Source organism: Leptidea sinapis, chromosome 14 (assembly GCF_905404315.1).
Source record: "Leptidea sinapis chromosome 14, ilLepSina1.1, whole genome shotgun sequence".
Taxonomy (NCBI): Eukaryota; Metazoa; Arthropoda; class Insecta; order Lepidoptera; family Pieridae; genus Leptidea; species Leptidea sinapis.
Genome location: NC_066278.1, coordinates 9,590,807 through 9,615,573, shown reverse-complemented (window position 1 = coordinate 9,615,573; position 24,767 = coordinate 9,590,807). Strand labels below are relative to the sequence as shown.

General features: G+C 36.1%; 1 protein-coding gene across 3 annotated transcripts in view; it reads right to left on the bottom strand.

Annotated features, from left to right (window-relative positions):
• The window catches only part of LOC126967994 (protein croquemort-like), a 46,033-nt gene that overhangs the window by 15,166 nt on the left and 6,100 nt on the right, over window positions 1–24,767 (bottom strand). For 2 of the 3 annotated variants that reach the window (XR_007730104.1, XM_050812756.1), the window contains exons 2-6: window positions 21,425–21,554; window positions 20,513–20,692; window positions 16,965–17,090; window positions 10,011–10,223; window positions 436–644 (exon numbers count right to left, since the gene is read on the bottom strand). Coding sequence is in view for 2 of the 3 variants with exons in the window: in XM_050812756.1 (XP_050668713.1) it covers window positions 436–644; window positions 10,011–10,223; window positions 16,965–17,090; window positions 20,513–20,692; window positions 21,425–21,541 (845 nt within the window). In the remaining variant the exon portion in view is untranslated. Of the gene's footprint in view, window positions 1–435; window positions 645–10,010; window positions 10,224–16,964; window positions 17,091–20,512; window positions 20,693–21,424; window positions 21,566–24,767 lie in introns of all 3 variants that reach the window. The other variant, XM_050812757.1, reaches the window with a different exon arrangement.

Here is a 24,767-nt window from a genome sequence, read left to right as displayed (position 1 = left end):
ATCACTTCGAATAAGCTTTTTGTATTTTAAATTGTTTTATATTTATGTATTAAACTAACATACTGTAAAAGTAATAAATGTTATTTGCAATAGTTTTTTTTCTTTGTTTCAGTATTTATGGCAAGACTAGGTATAAATAAAATTTCGATCAATGCCAACTTAATGAAAAAACACTTGTTAATTTTCTGCCACTGAGTTGGTAAGGTTGGTCGATTGCACGCATCAACCCAAAGCAGTACTTTTGAGAGTGCTTGATTGTGCGAAGCGTTGCTGTAGTTGGAACACTCAACATTGAGCATTATGGCGGATAATGCGCGGAAAACTACCAATAATGCTTCCACATTACTGCTTCACGGCAGAAAAAGGCGCCGTTGTGGTACCCATAATCTAGCCGGCTTTCTGTGCAAAGGAGCCTCCCACTACTTGAATACATACGTGCATATATCCGGTGCGAAGATAGTGATCTCCTGTTGCCCTAGCTCCGGCGCCCACAACTCCCCGGTGGAGCCCCGGACCTCTCCGCACTCATCCCGGTACAGCGTCCTATTCGAGTACTTCCATTTCTCGACGTTGCCGAGATTCGAGAATTCGCTCGCGCCTGTGTTCATTAAAAACCGGCCGTCGAACTCCTTTGAGCCATTGCGCTGAAAAAAGACATTTAGTATAAGTTAGTCAAAGTCAATGTCAAAAAATCTTTATTCACTGTAAAACTTTATAAGTTATTTAGTGCAAGTCAGGATGAAGTACAAAAGTTACAATAGCATTCAAATGAGTATAACAATATTCATTAACAAAATTTAGAACATTAATTCCAACTATCTTTATCATTCAAATAATCTTTCACATTATAATAGGCCTTAGATGTTAATTTAAATTTAAATTTTTTAATAGGTAAAATTTTAATTTCATTCGGGAGTTTATTATAAGATATAACACAATCCACTTTAAAAGCTTTAGCAATTTTACGGAGCCTAGTAGATGGAATTGCGAGTTTATGTTTGTTTCGAGTATTGACACTGTGTACATCACTATTCTTTTTAAATTGTCTAATATTTTTATGAGCGTATAAGAGGTTCTCGTATATGTACTGGCAATGTACTGTCATAATATTTATTTCACCAAACTTTTCTCTCAATGAATCCCTTGAACGCATTTTATAGACTGCTCGAATTGCTCTCTTCTGCAGCACAAATATGTTTTCAATATCTGCATATTATTTAGTTATAGCATAAATTAAATTGCAATAAAGGCTTCATTAAATTATTCATATAAATGAATAATCATTGCGCTGAAAAAATCAATTAATTATTATTTAATAGTGGTGAGGCAACCGCTCATGGACATCCGCAAAACTAGGGCTTAATGTCAGATGCGTATCCGGTATTTGAATTGGGAATATGCTCTATGCGTATCGGTTCGGGAAAACTGTAGTCAGTAATTGATTGCACAAAGTCGCTGTGCGAATCAAGAAATTCCTCGCAAAAGGCGAGGTTGTAGAATGCCAGACGTCAATATGATACGGGTGATATTCCGCATTTTAACGTAATGTCTGATGGCAGAATTCAGCTGCTGGCATTAACCCGAACAACTCTTCTGAGCAGTCCCCGTGATAATCCGTAGAAGATGCAGCGAGAACACAAATCTCTACGCAACGCCAAAGAATCAAGCCGATCGGAGATGACTATTCAAATCGATGATTCGAGCTGCTTTTCGTATGCGGTCAAATGGAAGGAGCTGTTACTGGGGAGCACGTAGATATGAATTTATTAATTAATTGACTTGATTGACCGCCTCGATTGTAATTAGGGTCTTACCAGCCATGTTGTAAAAATGACCCTGCAAACCCTACATACGACCTTGGAACATGATCACAGAAAAACCATAATTACCCTGCAAACTGCACCTTTATATATAACTTATGATTACTGTACAGACGATACGAATTATTAATTTTAATATGAGTGCCTGCTCATGAAATTTGTAATATTAAGACACAAATTTGCATACTCCAGTGATTATTATAATTATTTAGGTACTTAGTCTAATTGGTCTGAGCTTGAGAAATAAATTTACTTTGACACTGCAAGCGAACGAAAATTTTGCGCATCACAATGCTAGAAAGGTCTTAAAGTAATTAGTGTTTTTTTTATGAAATAAGGGACGAGACGAGCAGGACGTTCAGCTGACGGTAATTAATAGGCCCTGCCCATCACAACACAGTGCTTGTAAAACCCCAAAAATTCTGACCGGGACTACAATTGCGCTCGTCAAATTGAGACATAAGATGTTAAGTCTCATTTATCATCAACACAGTAATGCTTACACATTACTGCTTCACGGCAGAAATAGGCGCGGCAAGCTTGGCTGGAAGTCAATTTCTGGATGATAAGACCTGAAGTAAGTTTTACAAGACATGACCTGTTCTAAATGACGCGCAAACAACTAATGGCTTAATAGATCTGTACAACAACCAGTGACTAAATTTCCCATGGAAACAGTTGCTAAAAATCCATAGATTTGTGGCCAGACACATTAAAGGTTTGCATTTAAGTTAAAGATTACACTAAAATCATGCAATGAGCTTGTAAATAAAATCAGCGACTCGATCTTTACACAGTTTATTGGCAGTACTGTTTATCGTATGTTGCACTTCTGTAAATCACCACACAGAAGAAGTAAATATAAATATATATATATATATATATATAGAAAATTTTGTTTTCAAATTTTATTTCTGTATTAATCCTAGAAGTGAGGGTAATCACTTTAAAGACGTAACAAATTGTTTAGATATACAAGAGCGACATCTCAAGTCAATTTCCTAATATGCAAATATTGGGGTTGACCAGGTTATCAACTGTAAAGTAGATTCTGTATATGAAGCCACAACAGGGTTTTATAACGAGGCGGTAATCGAACGGTTAGCTCAGTGGTTTAGAGCACCGGCACGGAACGCCGGAGGTCGTGGGTTCGAATGATGATGATGATGATAGTGTCAACTTAATGCCTAGTACTCTCGCGGGTAAAAGTTTTGTAAGTTTGTACTAGCATCCTTCGTAGTTGATCATCCGGCGTCTATCTCTATCTCCCTCTCTCTTGTGTGATCGGTTGGCACTCCAAACAATCCCGAGTGGCCAACCTAAATTAATGTGGACGCAATCGCCACACAGTCAACAGAATTTATTTAATTTATATCTAATACTTCAACAAATTGATATATATTACTTCTATTAAAATTACATTACCTACGTCATTGAAAAAATGTATTCTGCAGGTTATGCGCATTTTAGCAAATATAATAATTAGTACATAATGGTATGCGTGAAGCATCCGCGTCGCTGGTTGTTACGTCAGCGGTTACGATAGAACATTATCAACAACTTTCGCTTGTTGAATAATGCTCACTCAACTGTATTGGCTCGCACAAAAATAATACGCCGGCTGGGGTATTAAGAAAAATCAAAAACAACCTAAACAATATCAAGTCTTCGACAGAAAACTCTAAGAGTCGCATAAAAATATATCGAGAAGGCTAAAACCCACACAGTAAATACCATTTATTTAATGCTTGTACGGATTAATTATATAATATAAACTGAATTTGTAACCAAAATTTATGAACGATGCGGTACTCGAACCCGCGACCTCTCGGGTTCCCCGAAGTGAGGGATATCACTTTGAAAATAACAAATTGTTAAGATTTGAAACAGCGACATCTTAGTCAATTACCTAATATGCAATTATTTCAGTTGATTATAATCACGGACGAGTAAAAAAGTTAGGACTCCGCGTCATCTTACATAACAGTGAGGCACCAAAACAAGCCGGTAAACGTGTAAATACATAGCCCCACGCACACACTACTACAAGCCGATCGGCCGCCATTATGAGATTTGCCATCGTCTGTAACAGATCAGTTTGCGTCGCAATAAAATATTTTAAAAATGCCGTTGTGCGTTGTAAAAAAGTGTAAAAACAATAATGTAAAAGTATTTGTGGATATATGATTATCTAAGGGAGAAAATTTTGTTCACTGGTAGACCCCTTAACCGCACACACACTAGCATAAAGGTGCTTCACTTGCTAATATCACAGCGCGGAGACCTTCTTTTTTTACAAATCCGTGGTTATAATCTGTAAAGTATATCCTGTAGATGGAGCCACAACCTGAAAGTTAAACAAGATTTACCCTATCTATTAAGAACACACATGATAAAGAGTTGTTTGTGGATGATATGTCAGTGTTATTTAAAGTTCATCGACGTGCAATTACTATTGACGATGTAAACAATGCTATTTTTAAAGTTGAACAATGTTTAATTGGAAGATCGCTCGCACAAACCACGAGACGTCGTGGGTTCGATTCCCGCATCATTCATAAATCATTTTATAATTAATCCCAGAAGTGAAGGTTATCACTTTAAAACATAACAAATTCATTAAATAAGTCGCATCGCATGGCACAGTATGCTGATATTTTATTACTTTACTTTCTGATGGACAGTAGTTTTATACTTGCCAGTTTGCCTCTTCGAAATAAAATTAATAAAGGATCAAGCCGTTTCAGTGAAAAATGTTAATTATATTTGTGCAGTTTCCAGTTTGAAACCAGTCTCAACCTGTGTAGACCTGTTTTAAGTCGTAGGTACTTGTCGATGATAAACAAAGTGAACATTCTTAAAAGTATTTTGGTATTAAGATGCTGGTCCTACAAGCGACATTTATGGATATAATAAAAACTGCAGGCGGTCGCCCTTCGGCTGGACCCGCCTAGCCAGTCTGCATATTTAATGGCAATCATAGATTGGCGATACGGAATTCACATTCAAATTCAAACATTTTTTTTGTAAATAGGATTTAAAATCACTTATTAAATGTCAAAAACTATCCCCTACATTTGTCACCCACCAACCCACCCATTTGTCACAGATTCAAGAAGAACTAAAGGGGCAAGAACTTCAGAGGGCTTATTTTTTTTTTAAATAAAATTTGTCACAATATAATTTCGTACAGTAAATGTATTATAAAATAGCCTAAGGGTGGTCGCTCCATTCCCCAATCTGTGGTATCATTAAGTAAGTAAATTATGTTCTAGTAACGTTTACCACATGAACCTTTTTTAATGATTCTTTTAAATTTCATAACGAATTTTGTACTTTTTCTGGGATCATGTTGTAAAAGCATAAACATTGCCCAAAAAAAGTCTTAAAAACTCGACTTAGCCAAGTAGTTAATGATGGTTTCTGATGTTAACATTATGATTAAAACAATTTCTATAATAATCGCTAAATTGCCCACAAATTTATAATATAATCCATTTCTTTTGAACTTTTTGAAATACGGATAATACTCCCATTCAAATTCTTAATATCACTTATTAAGAGAAACCTCTAGAAACACAGAACCAAATTTAAATCCATACTTAATATTATAAATGTGAATGTAAGTTTGTTTAGTGTAAGTGGTTTAGCCGTGAAAGCGTAACAGCTTTCACGGCTAAACCACTGAACCGATTTTGATGAAATTTAGTACAGAGATAGACTAGATCTTCTTTTATTGCGAAAAAATAAATAGAGGGGTTGAGATAGGGGATGGAAGTTTGTATGGAAGTTCGTCATAATGGAAGATGACACCATGAAACTTTGGACTACTTGGGGATAATTTTGAAATAGGAGATTAAAGTTCGGATTAAGGAAATACTATTAAAGAGACTGTCCACAATGACAAGAGATATGTTCTGTATCATAGAAGAGCGCTGCCAGCAGCGGAAGAGCAGGAAGTATCCCAAAAAATAAAAAAATATATATCCAAAGTGACTATTTCTACTTTCGACTAGTATTATATAAATCTTAATATATATATATTTTTTTTTTTTTTTCCAACTTGAGAGATAGGATAGTTTTTATTTAGATTTGGGACCCATAATTATTTTTATTTTCAGTATTTGTTTTGTATGGACATATTTTCTGTGAGAGTATTTATTGACGCACGGTTTGACAGTTCTGCTGTGAAACAATTTCATTATAACAACAGGGATCATTTTTACGAAATAATTCTTGATGTTATGATATATTATTGACAGTTTCCTATAAAACAGTATCTACAGAACAACGTCTGTCGGGGCAGCTAGTTGTAAAAATAATCAGCATGTTATGAAATTTGCAGAGATCCGTACGTGCTACATAAATCATCAATCGCACGTAAACAAACTACAAATCCAGTTGAATTAAAATATTGTTTTGGATGCGGTTTGCCGTGGCCTCGTTATGACTCACGAGTCATACTAAAGTCGAGTTCACATTTACTTATCACAATATTTACTTTAGTCACTCTAACACTGTCACTTGTCGTTATCAGTATTAGCATCCATAAGTTTTATATTTAAACGACTCGCTTTATATCACACAGAAACGATTCAGACAGAGAAGACGACAACGAATACAAATCTATCCTTTTACGCTTACTTACATTTCAATAACCTATTCAAATCTATCAAATATTTTAATTCAAAATAGGATTTATAATCACTTATTGAACGTCAAAATCTGCCACCCATTCAAAAGAGACCGCCTCAGACCTGAGAAGAATGGGCGCAAGAAACTCAGCGGGCTTTTTTTTTTATATAAAATATGGATTACAATGTAATATCGTACAATAAACATTAATAATTAAAGAGCCTGAGGGTGTTCGCTTTAATCCCAGTCCGTGGTGTCATTAAGAAAATCGTTTATGCTATAATAACCTTTCCCACACAAACGTTTTTTAACAATTCTTTTAAATTTCGTAACACATTTGTTTTGTACATTTTCTGGGATCATATTGTAGAAGCATATACATCGCCCAACAAAAGACTTACTAACTCGACCCAACCGAGTAGTAGGCATAACAAGTTTATATCTATCGACATAAAGCATTGGACTATAACTATATTGGACATAACTGTGAATACATAAGATCTTGTCATTAAACGGTGACAGCAATGTATCCGTTACTAGAGATACGTTATTGTAAACGTATGTATCACACAGAGGCAGTTTAGACAGACAAGAGAACAATGCAGATTATACTTATCAGTTCTCTTCATAATCATCCATAAACTAAATAGAGTTTTATTGATGCCAATGAATACTAAGACTGAGATCTACAAACTCACTCAGACTTTGCTCAGACTTAAGTAAATTTATTTATTTAGGAAATCCTAACAGATTACAATCATTCATAACCTAAAGTTTTAGTTAAATTACATTTAAATCTTATTGTAATCCTATAGGGACGCACAGCTTTAAAAATCAAATCAAGTACAAAATGTCTAATCTAATTAATTATTTCACTTAGTTTAGTAAAAAATAACGAAAATCTGGAATCGAAAACATCTATGTGTAATTTGGCTATTTCATTATATGACCAACACATTCTTATGATTGGGTTTATAATACGAGGTGTTATTTGAACAAATGTCTGGAGTAAAAAGTTTTGATCTTCGGCCCATTAGTCTAGTATTTATGTTTATCTGAGATAGCAAAGCGGGAGAGTCTAACGGCCGTTCCCAATATTCAGTCTATCTCTTACTTGAGATAAAAAATCGTAACAATCGTTGACTTTTCTGTCTCAATAAACTTATCGACGGTAACTCACCTTATCCGTACACGCTGTCTGGCAATGGAACGACGTATAGCTTACCAGCGATAGAATTTTGTATGGAAATTGCAATTAACGCGTCCCAATATAAGGCGATAAGAATGACTTATCTGGTATATTGGGACAGCTTCAGATTATTGACAGCTAATTACTGACAGTAGAAGGTAGTTAATTATCTCTATCTGTAGATATTATATTGGGAACGGCCGTAAGTTGGAATGTAGTGCTTTGTGGAGGGTCAACAAAACTTGTCGTTTTCGACGAATATGGAGTGGAGTCATATGAAATTTGGCAAGATGTTCAACAGCGTCATTAATAGAGCACGGCAATACTTCAAGCCAGCCCACATTCTAGCGCTGTACAAAGCGCAGGTCCGGCCACACATGGAGTATTGCTGTCATCTCTGGTCTGGCGCACCCCAGTATCAGCTCGATCCATTTGACCGCGAGCAACGCAGAGCAGCTCGAATTGTCGGGGACCCAGTACTCTGTGAACGGCTGGATCACTTGGCGTTGCGTAGAGACGTCGCTTCATTGTGTGTCTTCTACCGCATTTATCACGGGGAGTGTTCCGAAGAGCTGTTTTACCTAATTCCTGCCGCCGAATTCCACCTTCGCACGACACGCCACAAGTTAGGATATCATCCTCACCGTCTGGATGTGTGGCGGTCCTCCACAGTGCGGTTTACAAGGAGCTTTCTTCCACGTACTACAAAGCTGTGGAATGAACTTCCTTGTGCGGTGTTTCCGGGACGATACGACATGGGTACCTTCAAAAAAAGCGCGTACACTTTCCTTAAAGGCCGGCAACGCTCCTGTGATTCCTCTGGTGTTGCAAGAGAGTATGGGCGGCGGTGATCATTTAACAACAGGTGACCCGTACGCTCGTTTGTCCTCCTATTCCATAAAAAAAAAAAAAAAAAAAACATAGGAGGTAATTTTCTTGGATATACAACAACGGTAAGAGGGTATTTTACGCTAAGCTTAAACTTAGTTTCACGTAAGTAAAGTCTGAGCAAATTCTACGTACGCTCTATAGATCTCAGCCTAAGACTCCAGTCCGTCCGCCATATTTTTTTACTATTGACAGAACAGCGTCTGTCGGGTCAGCTGTATATAAGTAAAAACTAGAGTTAGAGATTGAGTAAATCCATCAATACACACACACTAAAATTAATAAAGGTATGTCATCTACACTGTAACCTTTGAGCCGTTGATTCAATCACCACATGTCATTTAGATAAACAATAATAACTGTGGTTTGCCCTCGTTGACGCATCAGCGTTATGTTTCAACAATTGATTCTCATTTGCATCAACATTATTAATAGCAATTGTAACTACTAAGTCTGATTCTATAGAACGAACATAGACTTTGCTCAGACTCTACTTACGTAAAACTTAGATAATAGTAATAATAATATTGACACACTTTTACACAAATTATCTTGCCCCAAACTAGCAACATAGCCTGTACTGTGGGTACAAGACAACGATATATTTAATACAATATTCTTACTAATACACACATAAATACATATAAACAGCCATGACTGGCAAACAAAACATCCGTATATAAATGATTTCATTATTCATCAAATGATTGCATCTACCGGGTTTCGAACCCGGGACCTCTAGCTCAGTAGTCAGGGTCACTAACCATTAGGCTATATGGGTCGTCGTGGATGATTGTGATAAAATGAGAACTTGGTATTTGCATTGGACTGTCTTGTCTTGAGCTCAGCATATTTTATTGACTATAAAATAGTAATCGAAGATAACGCTAAGCTAATACTCAGCTAAGTTTTACTTAAGTAATTTCTGAGCAAAGCTAAGTACGCTCTATTGATTGCGCCGTAGTGCTTATTGATTTTAATATTCATCTTTTTTTTATCGTTTGCTTTGCAATTTTTATTATTTATTTTATTACTCACTTCATTAAATATGTAGCTCCTAAGTTAATATCGAATCACGGATGTTTAAAAAGTCAAACGTATCGAGTTGAAAATTTGCATTTACAAAGTAATGGTATTAAATCTGTATAAATATACTGAAAATTTCAGTGCTCACGCATTTATAATTCTACTCCTCCAAAACAGCTCGATCATATTCAAAATTTCACTCCATTTTGGATTTTATATCACTTAGTGAAAAACTACCATTTATCCAACAATATATGCCTCGGATTTATCTTGGTTTCTGTGATCTGGGGGATCGAATGACTGTATTTAGTCCCCTGAATGTTTCTTGAGCTATGAGGCTATCGCAAAATAGATCAGCATTATAAAAGTCATAATAGTTATTGGATAGTTGCATTTTTAAGTTCTCCACCATTGTTACTTATTATTACTAATGAATATGTCATTAAACTTACATCATAGAACCAGCCGAACTTGTCGTAGGGTATGTCGATGGGCAGCTTGGGGAACCTGGTCTTGATGACGGTGAGCACGGGGTCGTCGATACCGTCGAACATCCACTTGGACACGTTGGCCGTAACGAACATGTGCTCGTGGAACATCTTGAGGAACGCGTCCACAGGGATGTTGAGGATCGGGTGGTTGTGTCGCATGAAGTGCCCTATCGTCTGTTGGAGATCAGGTTTTTATTTTTATTTTATTTAAGCCAATGTGCATACAACTATAATATTGTACACTCCACTTACGGGCTAACTCGATATGATTAATAGGTATAATATACATTCTTAGATTAACTCAAACTTTTTACTTCGTGTTACTTAAGGCTAAAGACAATTTTGAAAAATATCAAAAAAATAAAGCCACAAGCAAAAAGCTGATATAAAAATAATAATTAGGTTCTTACTTAATATACAAGAAAAACATAAGGAAAAAAATAATAACTAGGAACAATGATTAACCAACTTGCAGTACATTCATAATTTTATTGACTTCTTTTTTGAAACATGGGGCTCTGCCCGAAAAATATCTATGCCAGCTCTTTTAACCAAATTGTTGTAGGTCAAGTATTTCTGCAGGGGGACATATGAGGGCTGGGCAAAAGTTTTGCTGTCAAAACACTTTCCAAGAACAGGAGAGCTGTAAAATGATCTTGACTTTGATTTAATCCAGTCTTTTATTAATGAAGATGGCCCTTTTTGCCGTGAAGCAGTAATGTGTGAGCATTATTGTGTTTCGGTCTGAAAGGGGTCGTAGCTAGTGAAATTACTGGGCAAACGAATAGATAAAGAGACATAACATTTTGTCTTATGGTGACGAGCGCAATTTGTAGTAAAGCTCAAAATTTTTGAGTTTTTCAAATTTCCTGAGCGGCACTGCAGTGTAATGGGCAGGCTGTATCAATCAAACCATCAGCTGAACGTCCTGTTCGTCTCGTGCCTTACTGTCGTAAAATAATTATTGTTTTGATTAAATTAGACTCAAATTATTGTTTTGTTGGACTGATGTCCTGACCTTTGACTGTCTGCTTTATCTTGATATGAGAGGGTGCAAACGAACAATTGGTCTTCTTTATGAACAGTGAAAACCACCCACGCACAATACTAGATAACAACAGATGCTGTCTTTTAAAGAAACATTATCCTCTAGACGATTTCTGTCGGACAACTTGGCATAATTGGCCATATATACCAACATATCAGCTACTACAAATCGTAATCCAATCGATCCAATAGATTTGCCGTAGGATGGGTATTAAAACACAGCGGCGTCAAAGACAATGAAATAGCTGACTCACTAGCTAAGAGCATAATAACTCCAATGGAATCATTCTGGTAGATATCAAGCTGCAACGAAAAAAATCAGTTAGAATCATCAGGTGAAGGGCTGAGGTGCAAAAACAATCAAAATCAATACTGGAAAACAAAAAACACAAACAAACATCAGACACGATCGGAATTACTGGCAATCCCAATTTTGGATGCCGTCGCGAAAACGATGAAACAAGTTGCCACTTCCTGAGTGATTGAAATGCGCTCCACTCTTAACGGAGCCAGTATCTAGGAGAACATGAAATCCTATGAGAATTTCTAAGAGTCTATGCTGTAGATGCTAGAAGCGATTGCGGTAGAAAAATGGTATAGAAACGAAGGACAAAATAGATCTCCAAGCATCATAATGTTCGAGAGGGCGTATGTCCTCCGTTAAATAACAATTTGAATTTAATTCGAAACAATGTAATAGATCAGTTTCCAATTAAGAGTGTTTAATCATTTAAAGAGTATTTTATTCACATGTGTTTACTTGCGTTAAATAAAATAAAAACTTGTTTTCCTTGTTCCATTAGAAATTAAAGACCTGATTAAACATGCCTATTCAGTTAGTTATCCCGAAAATTGTAAACTATTATGGAAAAAATGAAAGGCGCTGGTTAGTGCCCACGGTTATAAATGACATGCCACAGGATTTGTTAAAAGATATTCCCACGGAAAATCATCTTAAGCTAATTCTTACAAAACATCATCTGTCACTGTGCCCTTAAAATCGTTTTAATCAGGTACATTATCATTTACCGGTGGGAAGCTCCTTTGCACAGGATGCTGGTCAGATTATGGGTACCACCATAACAGCGCCTTTTTCTGCCGTGAAGCAGTAATATGTAAGCATTACTGTGTTTCGGTCTGAAGCAAGCTTGTGAAATTACTGGGCAAATGAGACTTGACATCTTATGTCTCAAGTTGACGAGCGCAGTTGTAGTGCCGCTCAGAATTTTTGGGTTTTTCAATATTCTTAGGCTAAGACCGTATCAATTACCATCAGTTGAACGTCCTGCTGGTCTCGTCCCTTATTTTCATTAAAAAAAATATTTTGATGTAAGTACCTATTATTTTACAATTGCCTCACAAATGTTAATATATAAGTTTAATACTGTACCATTAGGTTTAATACTGTATCATTTAGTTTATTATTAAGTAGTATTATTGTTCTACGAAAAATGCTGCCGGCAAACTACTTACTACTATATATGAAATTTGTAATGGCTACTTGAATACATAACTATAAAAACAAAGTCATTACTTATCGGATTATCAATTTGAAATTATTCGCACGGAAGTTGGGTTGACAACGTTACTTGGTTACATGATTGGTATATTTGTAGTATTACATAAGAGGTTAATTAGTGTGCATTGATATGATATGCGCATTTTATCTATATCGGATATGCAACTCTAGATTGAATTTAAAAATTTCAAGGTCAGAGTCGAATCAACTTTATTCATGTAGAAGTCTAAGTGCTTTTGAATCGGCACTATTAACATTTCATTACTGAATATATATATTCAGCAAATTGACAGCACAGATTTTTCCTCAATCTTTCAGTGTCATAACCCGAATGAGGCTGCCGAATCTCTTGTTTCCATCATGTCCTCAGTCATCAAATCGCACTCACATATTTCTCAAATTCCCAGTAGAAAGCGCATCATTAAGCCATGGATTACTCCTGGCCTGCTGAGGTGCATACGTCACAGGGATAAGTTGCACCGGAACTTTATAAAAAACCCTGAAGAAGAGACACGCAAACTAATCTTCTGTCGCTATCGAACCTTCTGTAACAATCTCTTAAAAAAAGTGAAGCGTCAATATGAAAGTTCCGAATTCGAACAGGCTAAAAACAGTCCAAAAGCTACATGGAAACTCATCAAACGGGTAGCAAGCTTAAGCAAAAGCAGAGATACGGCCTCTGACCTTCTAAACTCTAGTGCTGAACCGTCGCAGGCTGTAAATAATATCAACACTTACTTTGCGAATGTGGGTGGACTTTTGGCGGCTAATATCAAACAGTCTGTTCTTTATAAATATATCTCCGAGAATCGTTCTGAATTTGAGATACTGGGCACACCCACGACATCCGCACCTCAATCAATGGCTCTTCACAGCGTGGATAGTGCTGAGCTGGAAAACATCATCCTTAACCTTAAAGAAAATTGTGCAGTTAGATTTGACAGTATATCCCCCGCAATAGTGAAGGCGACTCGGCACACTCTTATTCCTATTCTCGTTTTCATCTTTAGCCTGTCTTTTTCAATAGGAATTTTTCCTGATGTTTTCAAAACTGCAGTTATCCACCCTATCTATAAGTCGGGAAACAAGGACAAAGTCTCTAATTACAGACCCATTTCAGTGTTCAGTACCCCTCAAAGATATTCGAAAAAGTGATAAACCATAGACTCACCAAATACCTAAATAAATTTCAGCTTCTTTCTAATAATCAGTATGGATTTAGAAGTGGAAAATCCACCGAAGATGCTGTACTGGAACTTTCTAATACGGTTATTAACCACTAGGAACATAAATACAAAACACCCATCCAAAGCCTTCGACACTGTTTCCATTCCCATTCTTCTCTCAAAGCTAGAACACCTTGGTATTCGTGGAACGGCCCACAGTCTCTTCCGGAGTTATCTTACATGTCGTAAACACATAACAAAGCTTGAAAGTTACCAGAGTAACCAGGAGACTCTCACTTTTGGTGTCCCCCAGGGCAGTGTCTTGGGTCCCCCACTTTTTCTTATATACACGAATGAGCTGTGTCAGTTATCCTTACCCAACTGCAAAATTATAGCTTATGCCGATGACACAGCTCTAATTGTTCATGGCAAGGACTGGACTGATACTTGCCTCAACTCTGAGTATGCCTTGACCACAGTTATGAGGTGGCTATCCAAAAATCTTCTTACTCTAAACGTCAATAAAACTAAATTTATCACTTTTTGTAATACAAAATCTAGTCAGCCTTCTACACCGATTGAAATTCGTGCGCATACCTGTCCAAACCGACACGGAAACTGTGGTTGTCAACAAATAGAAAACACTGCTACTATTAAATATCTTGGAGTAACTCTTGATAGCAATCTGAAATGGAAGCAACATATTGATTTAACTGTAGCTCGTGTAAGAAAACTAATATATATATTTAAAAGGCTCAGAGCCGCAGTTGATTTCAGCTGTTTAATAACTGTGTACTTTGCGCTTGCCCAGTCTGTTCTGGGGTATTGCCTTACGGTATGGGGTGGTGCCGGTAAAACAGCCATGCTAAGGGTCGAGCGTGCGCAGAGAGCAGTCCTGAAAGTGCTAGCAAGGAAACCAATCCGATATCCGACAACCGATCTGTATATCCTTTGCCAGGTCCTCTCAGTTAGACAGCTTTTTATATTTCAAACTGCTCTTCGCAAGCAATCTGAAATTACCTTTGACCCTAAATGCTGTACCACACGCCGCTCAAATAGGGTATGTACCATTGATTTACGTAGAACCATAGCTGCAAGTCGCCATTACAAACACATAAGCTCTAAAATTTATAACAAAATCAACAAAAGCTTAAACATCTACCCACTGACCAAGAGGAAATATAAAGCGAAACTTGACTCCTGGTTAAAAACATTTGATTATGAAGATACAGAGAAACTTTTGGATGCGTAAAATATTCATCACTCCCTCACACACCTAAGAAAACCACACACAGCACAAATGTAACAAACTTCACTTACTATATACGTATCTCTAACACTCACCCACACACTTCACCCAAAACTAAACACATAATATAATAATAATGATGTATATATTTCAAATCACATGTCCTGTACTATTTTTTAATGTCTTTTATTAATTACCGTACTCTGTTTACTATTTATATGATCTTTGTGCATGGAACATCATTCCTTATTGTATTCGGGGAAGGGCGTTGCGCTGCAGTTTATACTTTTGCAGCAATCATCGTTTTTACTTGTTTGTATTATCTTTGTTAAATTGTTCCAAATAAATGTTTTATTATTATTTATTTATATATATATATAAAGTGGAGCTTGAGAACTCAATGACCACTCTTTTGAAGCTATGTCACTATGGCATAAAAGGAACTGCACTTGATCTTCTGATTTCATACTTAAACAATAGAATTCAGAAGGTTGACTTGAATGGCAGGAGATCTCCTGGGACTCCTCTTAGTATGGAGGTACCACAAGGGTCTATTCTCTGACCGCTCCTCTTCCTTATCTATATAAATGACCTTCCCAATCATATAGAGAAAAAACATAAGTTAGTACTGTTTGCGACTATTAAATATCAGACATATTATATATCACCATCTATTAAATAATAAGTTTAATTGTACAAAGTTACTCTGTAAACATATTTTTTGATGAAAAAAAAAAAGCCCGCTGAGTTTGTTGCGCCCGTTCTTCTCAGGCCCGAGGCATTCATTTTGGAATGGGTGGTAGTTTTTTTGACTTTCAATAAGTGATGTCACATCCTATTTTGAATAAAAATATTTGAATTTGAATTTCAATCAACAGAATATTTAACAATAGCTGTAATACATACTACATAATTAGTTTGCAAGGTACTGCTGTAGTTGCTGCATCCAATATATGAATAATTTTCAAAGTTAAAACCGTTTTAAATTTATATTAAGTAAGTAAGAAAATTTTTAACTAAGTAGGCACATGCATCCACTATGACATCGACGATGAGCCGGCGATTAAAGTTAATAGGTGGTATTTCTTGTTAAAGATAATAAGTTGAAACATTTTGCTTCATTACAAAACATTAATTTCATTTCATTTAAATTTCAACATGTTTAAATCGAAATAAATAGGAGTTAAATAACACATCACACGTATACTAAATATAGTGTACATTAGATGTAAGAAAAATAATAAAATAAATTTAAGATTTTTATTGAACATAATAGTAAAAATAGTTGTATCGTAGCTATTATTATGAACTGTGCAGCTGTTTACGCCTACCTCGGGACAAAAGAAGCAGTTATGTTCTAAGGTAAGTACAATTACAATTTGAGGCTATATTAGTAAAAGTAATTATTATTTTAGTTTAGTTTAAGATTTATTATGATAAATAAATATTTCTTTTATTTTAAGCAAACATTTATTTTATTTTATGAGAAATCTTTACCCTTCATAAGGGTAAACAAATTTTTATACGGGCCCAGCCAAGGCACGTCACGCCACTGCCTCCATTCCAAATTCAAATATTTTATACAGAATTTGTTTTAACAATCATTTACTTCAAGTCAGAATCAACAAAATATTTAGAAGGCGAATTAATGCTTCAGTCTTTGAAAAACAGGGCAGAAGCAACTCACATAGGTTTTTTTTTAATACTCGAATCTATTTCATAATATTGCACGGTGACAATCGCCAACAAGGGTGTGGTTTTGGAAGTTCGCACCATACATATTGTACATTTACTGCGATCGATGTGTCAATAAGGGAACCGAGGATCCAGTTCCTGTATTTAATTTAGTTGTGATGATGAAAAATCATCGCTGTTCAGGAGAAAGATAATGATGCCTTACTCTGTTGTCCCTGGAATATAACGGTAGCACTTACCACCACGATGGGGTTGACACTGGTGATCAAGTCTGACAGACTGCCGTTTGACATCTCGGGCTCGTAGTACCAATATCGCTCGTTGTAAAACGTCACAGTGCTGTTGTCATTCCACTCTATGTCCACCTGTTATTATAAAAAAAAAATTGACTGTATAAATTAAGTTTTTCGGCAGTTAGTGTTGAAACTAATGTTTTTCCTTTAGGCATTTATTTTTATGTAAATATTGTTCTACAAGTGCAATATAAACTTTTCGAAATCGGCAAGTGTCCCAGGGTACTAGATTTTTCAGATACGCCAAAATCGAAAGTGCTGTACGGCACACTATTCCCTCACCAAGTTGTGACCCTTATTTTGTTTATAAGATGGTTTATTTTGCATGTTCTTATACTTTGTTTCGATAGCTTTCAGATATATTCAATCAAATCATCCTAAATATAAGCAATCTATAAATACACGTAAAATAATATGCATTGACAGAACGCGCGCGCGACAATATCACGTCGATCTGAGGCATTAGTCCGGTCAATTTAGACAAAGCTGAAAATCAGTGAAATTGTTCAAAACATAATTATAAACAATGTTTAAAAGTTCCCCATCATTCCCGTGTATGGATTTTTTTTTATTCAAGGTCAAAGGTCAAAAAAATGAGTGTTTCGCGATTTTCAGCAAAACGGTAAGTTTTATCATAAAAGTACCTCGGACAAAAATTGTAGATCATAAAATTATCCTCAGCCCCTGATAGAGCAAATAATACAAATGGTATCAACACACAATATTATTAAAACTTCCTAGTAGGTGCGTCTTCTTATCGTATTCTCAGTAAGTACATACTACTAATATAGTAATATCTGCGACTTAACTTTTTATGACGCAGCCCAGATTTCGATTGCTATCAACTATAAATTCCAACATATCAAGTTGATAATATATAAATATTATTGAAGTGAAACTTCTTTAGAGTCGTTATGATTTAAAACTCTATGAAACGAAAAAGCGAGACGATAGAGACATAAACAGGTAAATGTATATGATTCAACCGGCGAAAGAATGGAACAGCCACATAAATTCATAAGATTTAACGAGGGAGAAAATGAGATCGGAAGCAATAGGGCAAGAATACAGTTCAGAATTTTTTTAATGAAAATTAGGGATGAGACATGCAGGACGTTCAGCTGATAGTATTGGTACGCCCTGCCCATTACAATGCAGTGCTGCTCAGGATTCTTGAAAAACTCAAAAATTCTGAGCGGCACTATAATTGCCCTCGTCACATTGAGACAAGATGTTAAGTCTCATTTGCCCAGTAATTTTACTAGCTACGGCGCCCTTCAGACCGAAACGCAACATTACTGCTTCACGGCAGAAATAAGCGCCGTTGTGGCACCCATAATCTAGCCTGTATCCTGTGCAAAGGAGTTAGGTGAGCGGTTTTAGAGCTGAGTGTGGTTGAAGTTCTATCAACAATTATTTATAGTAAATTAATTCAACTAATCAAGTGGTTATGTGGGACACAGATCGTTTCCGTTTTTATCTCTCGTTGATATTTCGAACGCAACCGGAGTTAGACATAGATATGAAACGCGCCAAGCGTAAGTCGGGGCATCTAGAATCAACACGGAATCAGAGTGAACATTTATTGAATTAGGCATTATTTTACTGAAATCCATAATTGTCCAAATGTTTTCACAACCTTACCTACTCTTGTTGGAATTTAAAATTTTCCTTTAAGCATCCTTATCGGTGGATAGAATACTTATCAAATTTTACAGGAAACAATAGTGGTAAATTTCTTATTCAAACGCTCTGAACTATTTTCTCCTTGGTATTTATTTTTGCTATGTGCGTTGCTGAAAATGTAGGCTAACAGTTCGCCGCAAATTTTTTCGAGGTGTTCACAGTCATCTAGACGTATACATTATCTAAGACCCTTACATATTTTACGGCTTTTCGAGAAGCTTTGGACTGCCGGAGTGCGAGGCGACCTATTCCGTTGGGTCAAGTCCTACATAAATAAACGTTTTCAGGCAGTTTCCACCAGGGGTCAAATATCATACTTTTTATCAGTACCTTCTGGGGCCCCACAAGGATCCCATTTAGGACCATTATTATTTACCATATACATTAACGACATTACTAAAAGCATAAAAGGCATTTATTTTCTCAAAATTGTTTCCTTTAGAATTCTTTTTGATGTCATTTCTAATAACTACTAGATACTACTACCGCTTCGGAAACAAATGGCGCTCTGAGAGAGAAGAAGCGGCGCAAGAAACTCTCCCAGCATTCTTTTTTTGCGCTCTTTTCAAAAAATAATAAAATATTGTACAATCATTTCTATCGCTATAAAATAATCACAATCTAGTCCCAGGCTGTCCGATCATTTAGATATTCAGCAGTGGAGTAATAGGATTTACGACAGAGCTATTTTTTTATAAAACATTTAAATTTATTTATAGATAATGCCTGAACAGTGGCTGGGACTTTATTATAGAAGTGTATACATTTACCCTTAAAGCTATTATGTATCTTATGCTGCTATATATATATCTTACTAGCTACATTAGTAACTGCAACGTTCTCGTTTATGCAGATGACGCAAAATTTTACAAAATTATTAATAATTAATCAGATTGTAGGTATATCTCTTCAACGTGATATCACAGCAATAGTTAGGTACTGCTCCCTAAACCAACTTTATATAAACAAACATAAGTGTTTTATAACCAGTTCCACACAAAAAAGAAACCCAATTAAATTTGAATACAATCTCATGAGTCACGTATACAATCTCATATGTCTAGACTCAAGCGTGTGCTAAGTCCGTGGGTTTCCTTTTGTGGTGTAAGCCATTTAAAAAGAGCATCACCTACATTTTTTTATTCTAGTTTGGTTCGTTCGTTGCTAATCTTCGGTTCTGTCCTCTGGAACCTTTATTATACATGTGACGTCAATCGAATTGAGAGAATTCAAAAAGTGTTTTAATGTCTCTCGAGTACAGAACCGGCTCTGATAGTATATCTTATGCTGATTCAATTAGACGACATAAAATGTTACCCCGTCATTTCAGGCGGCAACAGTTCGGCTTCATATTTCTGTATGGAATTATAAACTTTGTAATTCATTCCCCTGAACAAAAACCTAAATATGTTCGTAGAACTAATAATTTATTCGCCGTCAAAAGTTAAATCTAATTTTGCTTCAAATAATAAATGTGCTTAAATATAAGAACCTTTGAAAAATCATTAATTACGATATGTTTGCAAAAAACAATTAATGTGTTTTTTGGTGGTGTTATTCTAAATTTACTAATACTTACTGAATAATTACATTAATTGTGAAATATATTATAATTTGTGGGCACAGATCCTTACCTATTAAGTATTAGATTAAAAACATTTTTTCTACACGACTGTTTGATGCCAAAAAAATATTATATTGAAAACTCGGTACCTCGAATTATAAATATTATCCACAACATTTTGAAATTGGTGGTAGTTATTATATAGGTATCACGTTGGGATCTAGGTTATTAAAGTGTCGGTTACCTTAGTGTGGGTCTCCCTGTAGACGTAGGGTCCAACCTCCTGCACCGAGATCTTGGCCGCCTTCCCCGCGAGGATCTCTTCCACGTTGGTAATGTTGAACATGTAACATTCCAGGTACATCGGTATCGGGATCTCACGCCAGATTCCGAATGAAGTAGATGTCTCCGTAAGAATCATCATCTGGGAATGCATAGTGTTATTTATTGTATGCTCATTTGAGAGGCTATCGATGGATGTATGGAATTAATTTCCTTGCGAAGTTTTTCCAAGCTAATATGACATGAGTACCTGCAAAAATAGCGCGTATAACATCCCAAAAGGTCAGTAACACTCGTGTATTTCCTTTAGTCTTTCCAGGAGAATGTAGGCCGTAGATTGTCTCCCAAAAATGCGTGCATAAAAAATTAATTATTTATTTTAATAGCAGGACAAAAGAGCATCACTAGAATCGTCACGATGTGACAATTAGGTATGTGCGCTTTTCCGCAAGGAAATATATTTCAATTTCGTCGTTTATAGTATTAACTGGTACTAAAGGTTAGACATTTTTGTTTTACTGTTTTTTTTTATAACAATAAGGAACGAAACAAGCAAGACGTTCAGCTAATGGTAACTGATATGCCCTGCTTACAATTTAGTGCCGCTCAGGATTTTTGAAAAACCGAAAAATTCAGACATATGATGTTATGTCTCGACTGTCCAGTAATTTCACTAACTACGGCGCCCTTCCGACCGAAACACAATAATTCTTATACACATTACTGCTTTACAGCAGAAATAGGCGCTCTTGTGGCACCGATTATCTAGCCGGCATCCTGTACAAAGGAGCGCTTTACTGGTAAAATTTGGTACCCCTAGGGTCTTTTAATATTTGAGACCTCTCCAGAAACGAGGTAAATACTGTTTACTTACTCTTCTTAGCTGAGCGAAGAAGATGGAGGGCCAATAGACCAGCATGACCGCTCCCACCACCACGCCGACGGAGCCGAAGCCCATCAGCAAACCACTCTTCATGGCAGACGACACCATGTTGGATAATTAACTGCAAATACACTAATATCAGGGTAGAATTATTTAACTTATTATCTACAGGACAAGTAGCGTTCAATGAATAGTGATATACTGAGGTTCAAACTTTTTGGAACAAAAAAACGTAAATACTAGCCGGTAAACACAGTAATGTTTACACATTACTGCTTGACGGCAGAAATAGCCGCCGTTGTGAAACGCGCCAAAATCTAGCCGGCATCCTGTGCATAGAGATTGGAATGGATTGGAAGCATTTAGGTAGGTAACCGCCTGGTAGAACCACAAATTCGGTTTTCTACTGACAACAACTGATGAGAAAAAAGCAAGCAGTTGAGAGAATGGGGCCGGAATAAAACAATAGAAAGGGAATATTCTTTTATCACGATATCGCTAGTGCATATATATTTAGCCACTCAGCAAAATTTAAAATAGTTTGGCTGGGGGGTGGTAATGCATCCGTCATATGACCATGAACCTTCAGATTTCAACCTGATTCGGTCTATTCAGAATCCTTAAGGCTGATATAACCTGCTGAAATAATATGCTGAGATGGTTTGAACATGTCGAGAGAATGAATGAAGAACGATTGACGAAGAAAGTGTATAAGGCCAGGTGAATGAAAGTGTTGGAAGGGGTAGACCTAGGCGGACGTTTCAAGATCAAGTCAGGGACGTCTTGAAAAAGGCCAGGTCAAGAGTACCCTAAACCGGAGAGCATGTATGAAAGGAATAATGAAAGTGGACGAAGAGAAAAAAGTATGTAAGGATCGTAGCAAGTGGAAAGAAGTGGTCTCTGCCTACCCCTACGGGAAAGAGACGTGATTTTATGGTTGTATGTATGTAAAATAACCTGAAATGTAGGACTAGCAAAAGTAAATATCAAGTTTTCAATAAGTCTTCTATGAGAAGTCCCAAAACTTCATAGCAACCAGCTTCATATAAAATGCAAAGAAATGTTACTACCTGGTGTAATATTGTCAACATGAAATGTATTGGTCCCAGCTAGGATGTTGTGAAAACTGTAAAGGGATGATAAAACTTGGTAAGTTTCTTGCCGGTTCTTCTCAGAACAAGGCCTCCTCTAGTAGTCTCATGAATCTATGGCATCAAAATTAAATTTCATAAGTGTACAGAGAGAATCTAAATTAATAAAGTTTCTTTTCATTTCTTTGATCAGGTTTTTTTTGATCAATAAATAGTAGTTAAAAAAAAACACGTTATTTCTAGAATACCGAACTAAAATATAGAAAATTTATTTTGAAATATTAAAATTAACATCAATTCCTGCCTTATCACCGTCGATAAGGCAGGAATTGATGAAATTATATAAATTAACAAAAATCTTATTTTGTTTATTTTTGCAAATTGAAAAATGGAATAATTTTATCAAATTAATGTATTGTCATCGGTCCTCGGCAAATCTACGAAGTTGGAACGAAATTTGGCCACTTAAAATAGCTCAAAATCGTGCCCAAATCAGTCGGTTACAAACAAACATATATACAGGTGAAGCTAATAATATATTTATTTGCAAAAAAACATAGTACACAATGGTGTTAAAATATTCCAATAATGAGCTTATATGTTTTGCTAGCACTATTCCTAGCATGCAAATATTTAACTTTTTATTCAATAAAAAACATGTAAAATAATTCACTTTTACAATGAAACAAAAATAGGGAATACTCACAATAATTTAAATCACAAACATTGATTTATAAAAATGCATAAAAAACCACAGCGAGTCTCGTGCATATTTGGTGTAGCTATATAGGTTCGGGCAATCCTTTCCCGTGATAACTATTATCAAAATCATATCAATAATAATTACTTATCAGTTAGTATTTATTGGATTTAATTTATTAACTTTGTTTATTTATCTCTACACAACAAATCCTCATGACTTATGACATTGAACAAAAATTTTCATTCCACAATATAATAATGTGAATTGATTTAAATCCGAATAACGTGAACTGATGTTAATTTATACCACAATCAATCACACGGTTGCTATAAATTAAATACTAATAATATAGTGAGATATAGTATCATAAGTCCCTGTTTTATCGCTACATGGTGACTTGAAAACAGAAATGAAAATTAATTGTATAATTTGCTGGTGCTTGAGGACGCACAAAGTATTCGTAAATTGATAAAGATGTATTGAAGATAATTTTGTTTTAGCTTTGCAGATGATCGCGAATTTGGCACAAAGGGTGGGTGAATAAAATTGATTATGAATGGTGATAAAGCGGTGAGGAAATTAATCTGACCAGGATTAATTTTCTCAACACAAGCTTCTAATTTTAACAGTGGGAGGCTCCTTTGCACACGATGCCGGCTATATTATGGTGGTACCACAACGGCGCCTATTTCTGCCGTGAAGCATTATTGTGTTTCGGTCTGAAGGGAGCCGTAGGTAGCTAGGGAAATTACTGGGCAAATAGACATAACACCTTATGTCTCAAGGTGACGAGCGCAACTATAGTGCCGCTCAGAATTTTTGAGGTTTTTCAAGAATCCTGAGCAGCACTGCATTGTTATGGGCAGGGCGTCCTGAAAGTGCGAAAATGTGCGAGTAGGAACTCGTCTCGTGGCTTATTCAAGCGTTAGTATTCTAACGCTTTTTTTAAAGCGAACACTGTATGGCCGACATATACGACATTTCCATTTCTATCACCAGGACAACAATACACGTTCTATGCGTTCACATAGATATGCGTACGTAATAATACATAAATAGTATCAAAGATAAGAAACTGCCCTGGGAAACACTAGCGTTCACGGGGAGAGGATTCAAGCAACAACCGTAGGTAACCTAACGCTAGTGACGTAGCTGGTAAGTATTCCACTTGGCAACGCATGGCGCGTGGCTTTACACGTCTGGGAGGAGCATAACTCAACAAATTTGGCGATTATGGCTTACACATAAAATATAGATATATGCTGTCTCGGGCTTTTTTGTAGGACTATTTAACATAAACATTTCTTTTATATATATATATATTATATAGGTACGTGTTACTAAGGGCCTTATGAGAAAGATAATGGTCGCTCAGAGGGCAATGGAGAAGGCTATGCTCGGAGTTTCCCTGCGAGATCGAATCAGAAATGAGGAGATCCGTAAGAGAACCACAGTTACCGACATAGCCCAAATGATTGCGAAACTGAAGTGGCAGTGGGCAGGGCACACAGTTCGACAGACAGATGGCTGTTGGGGCAGA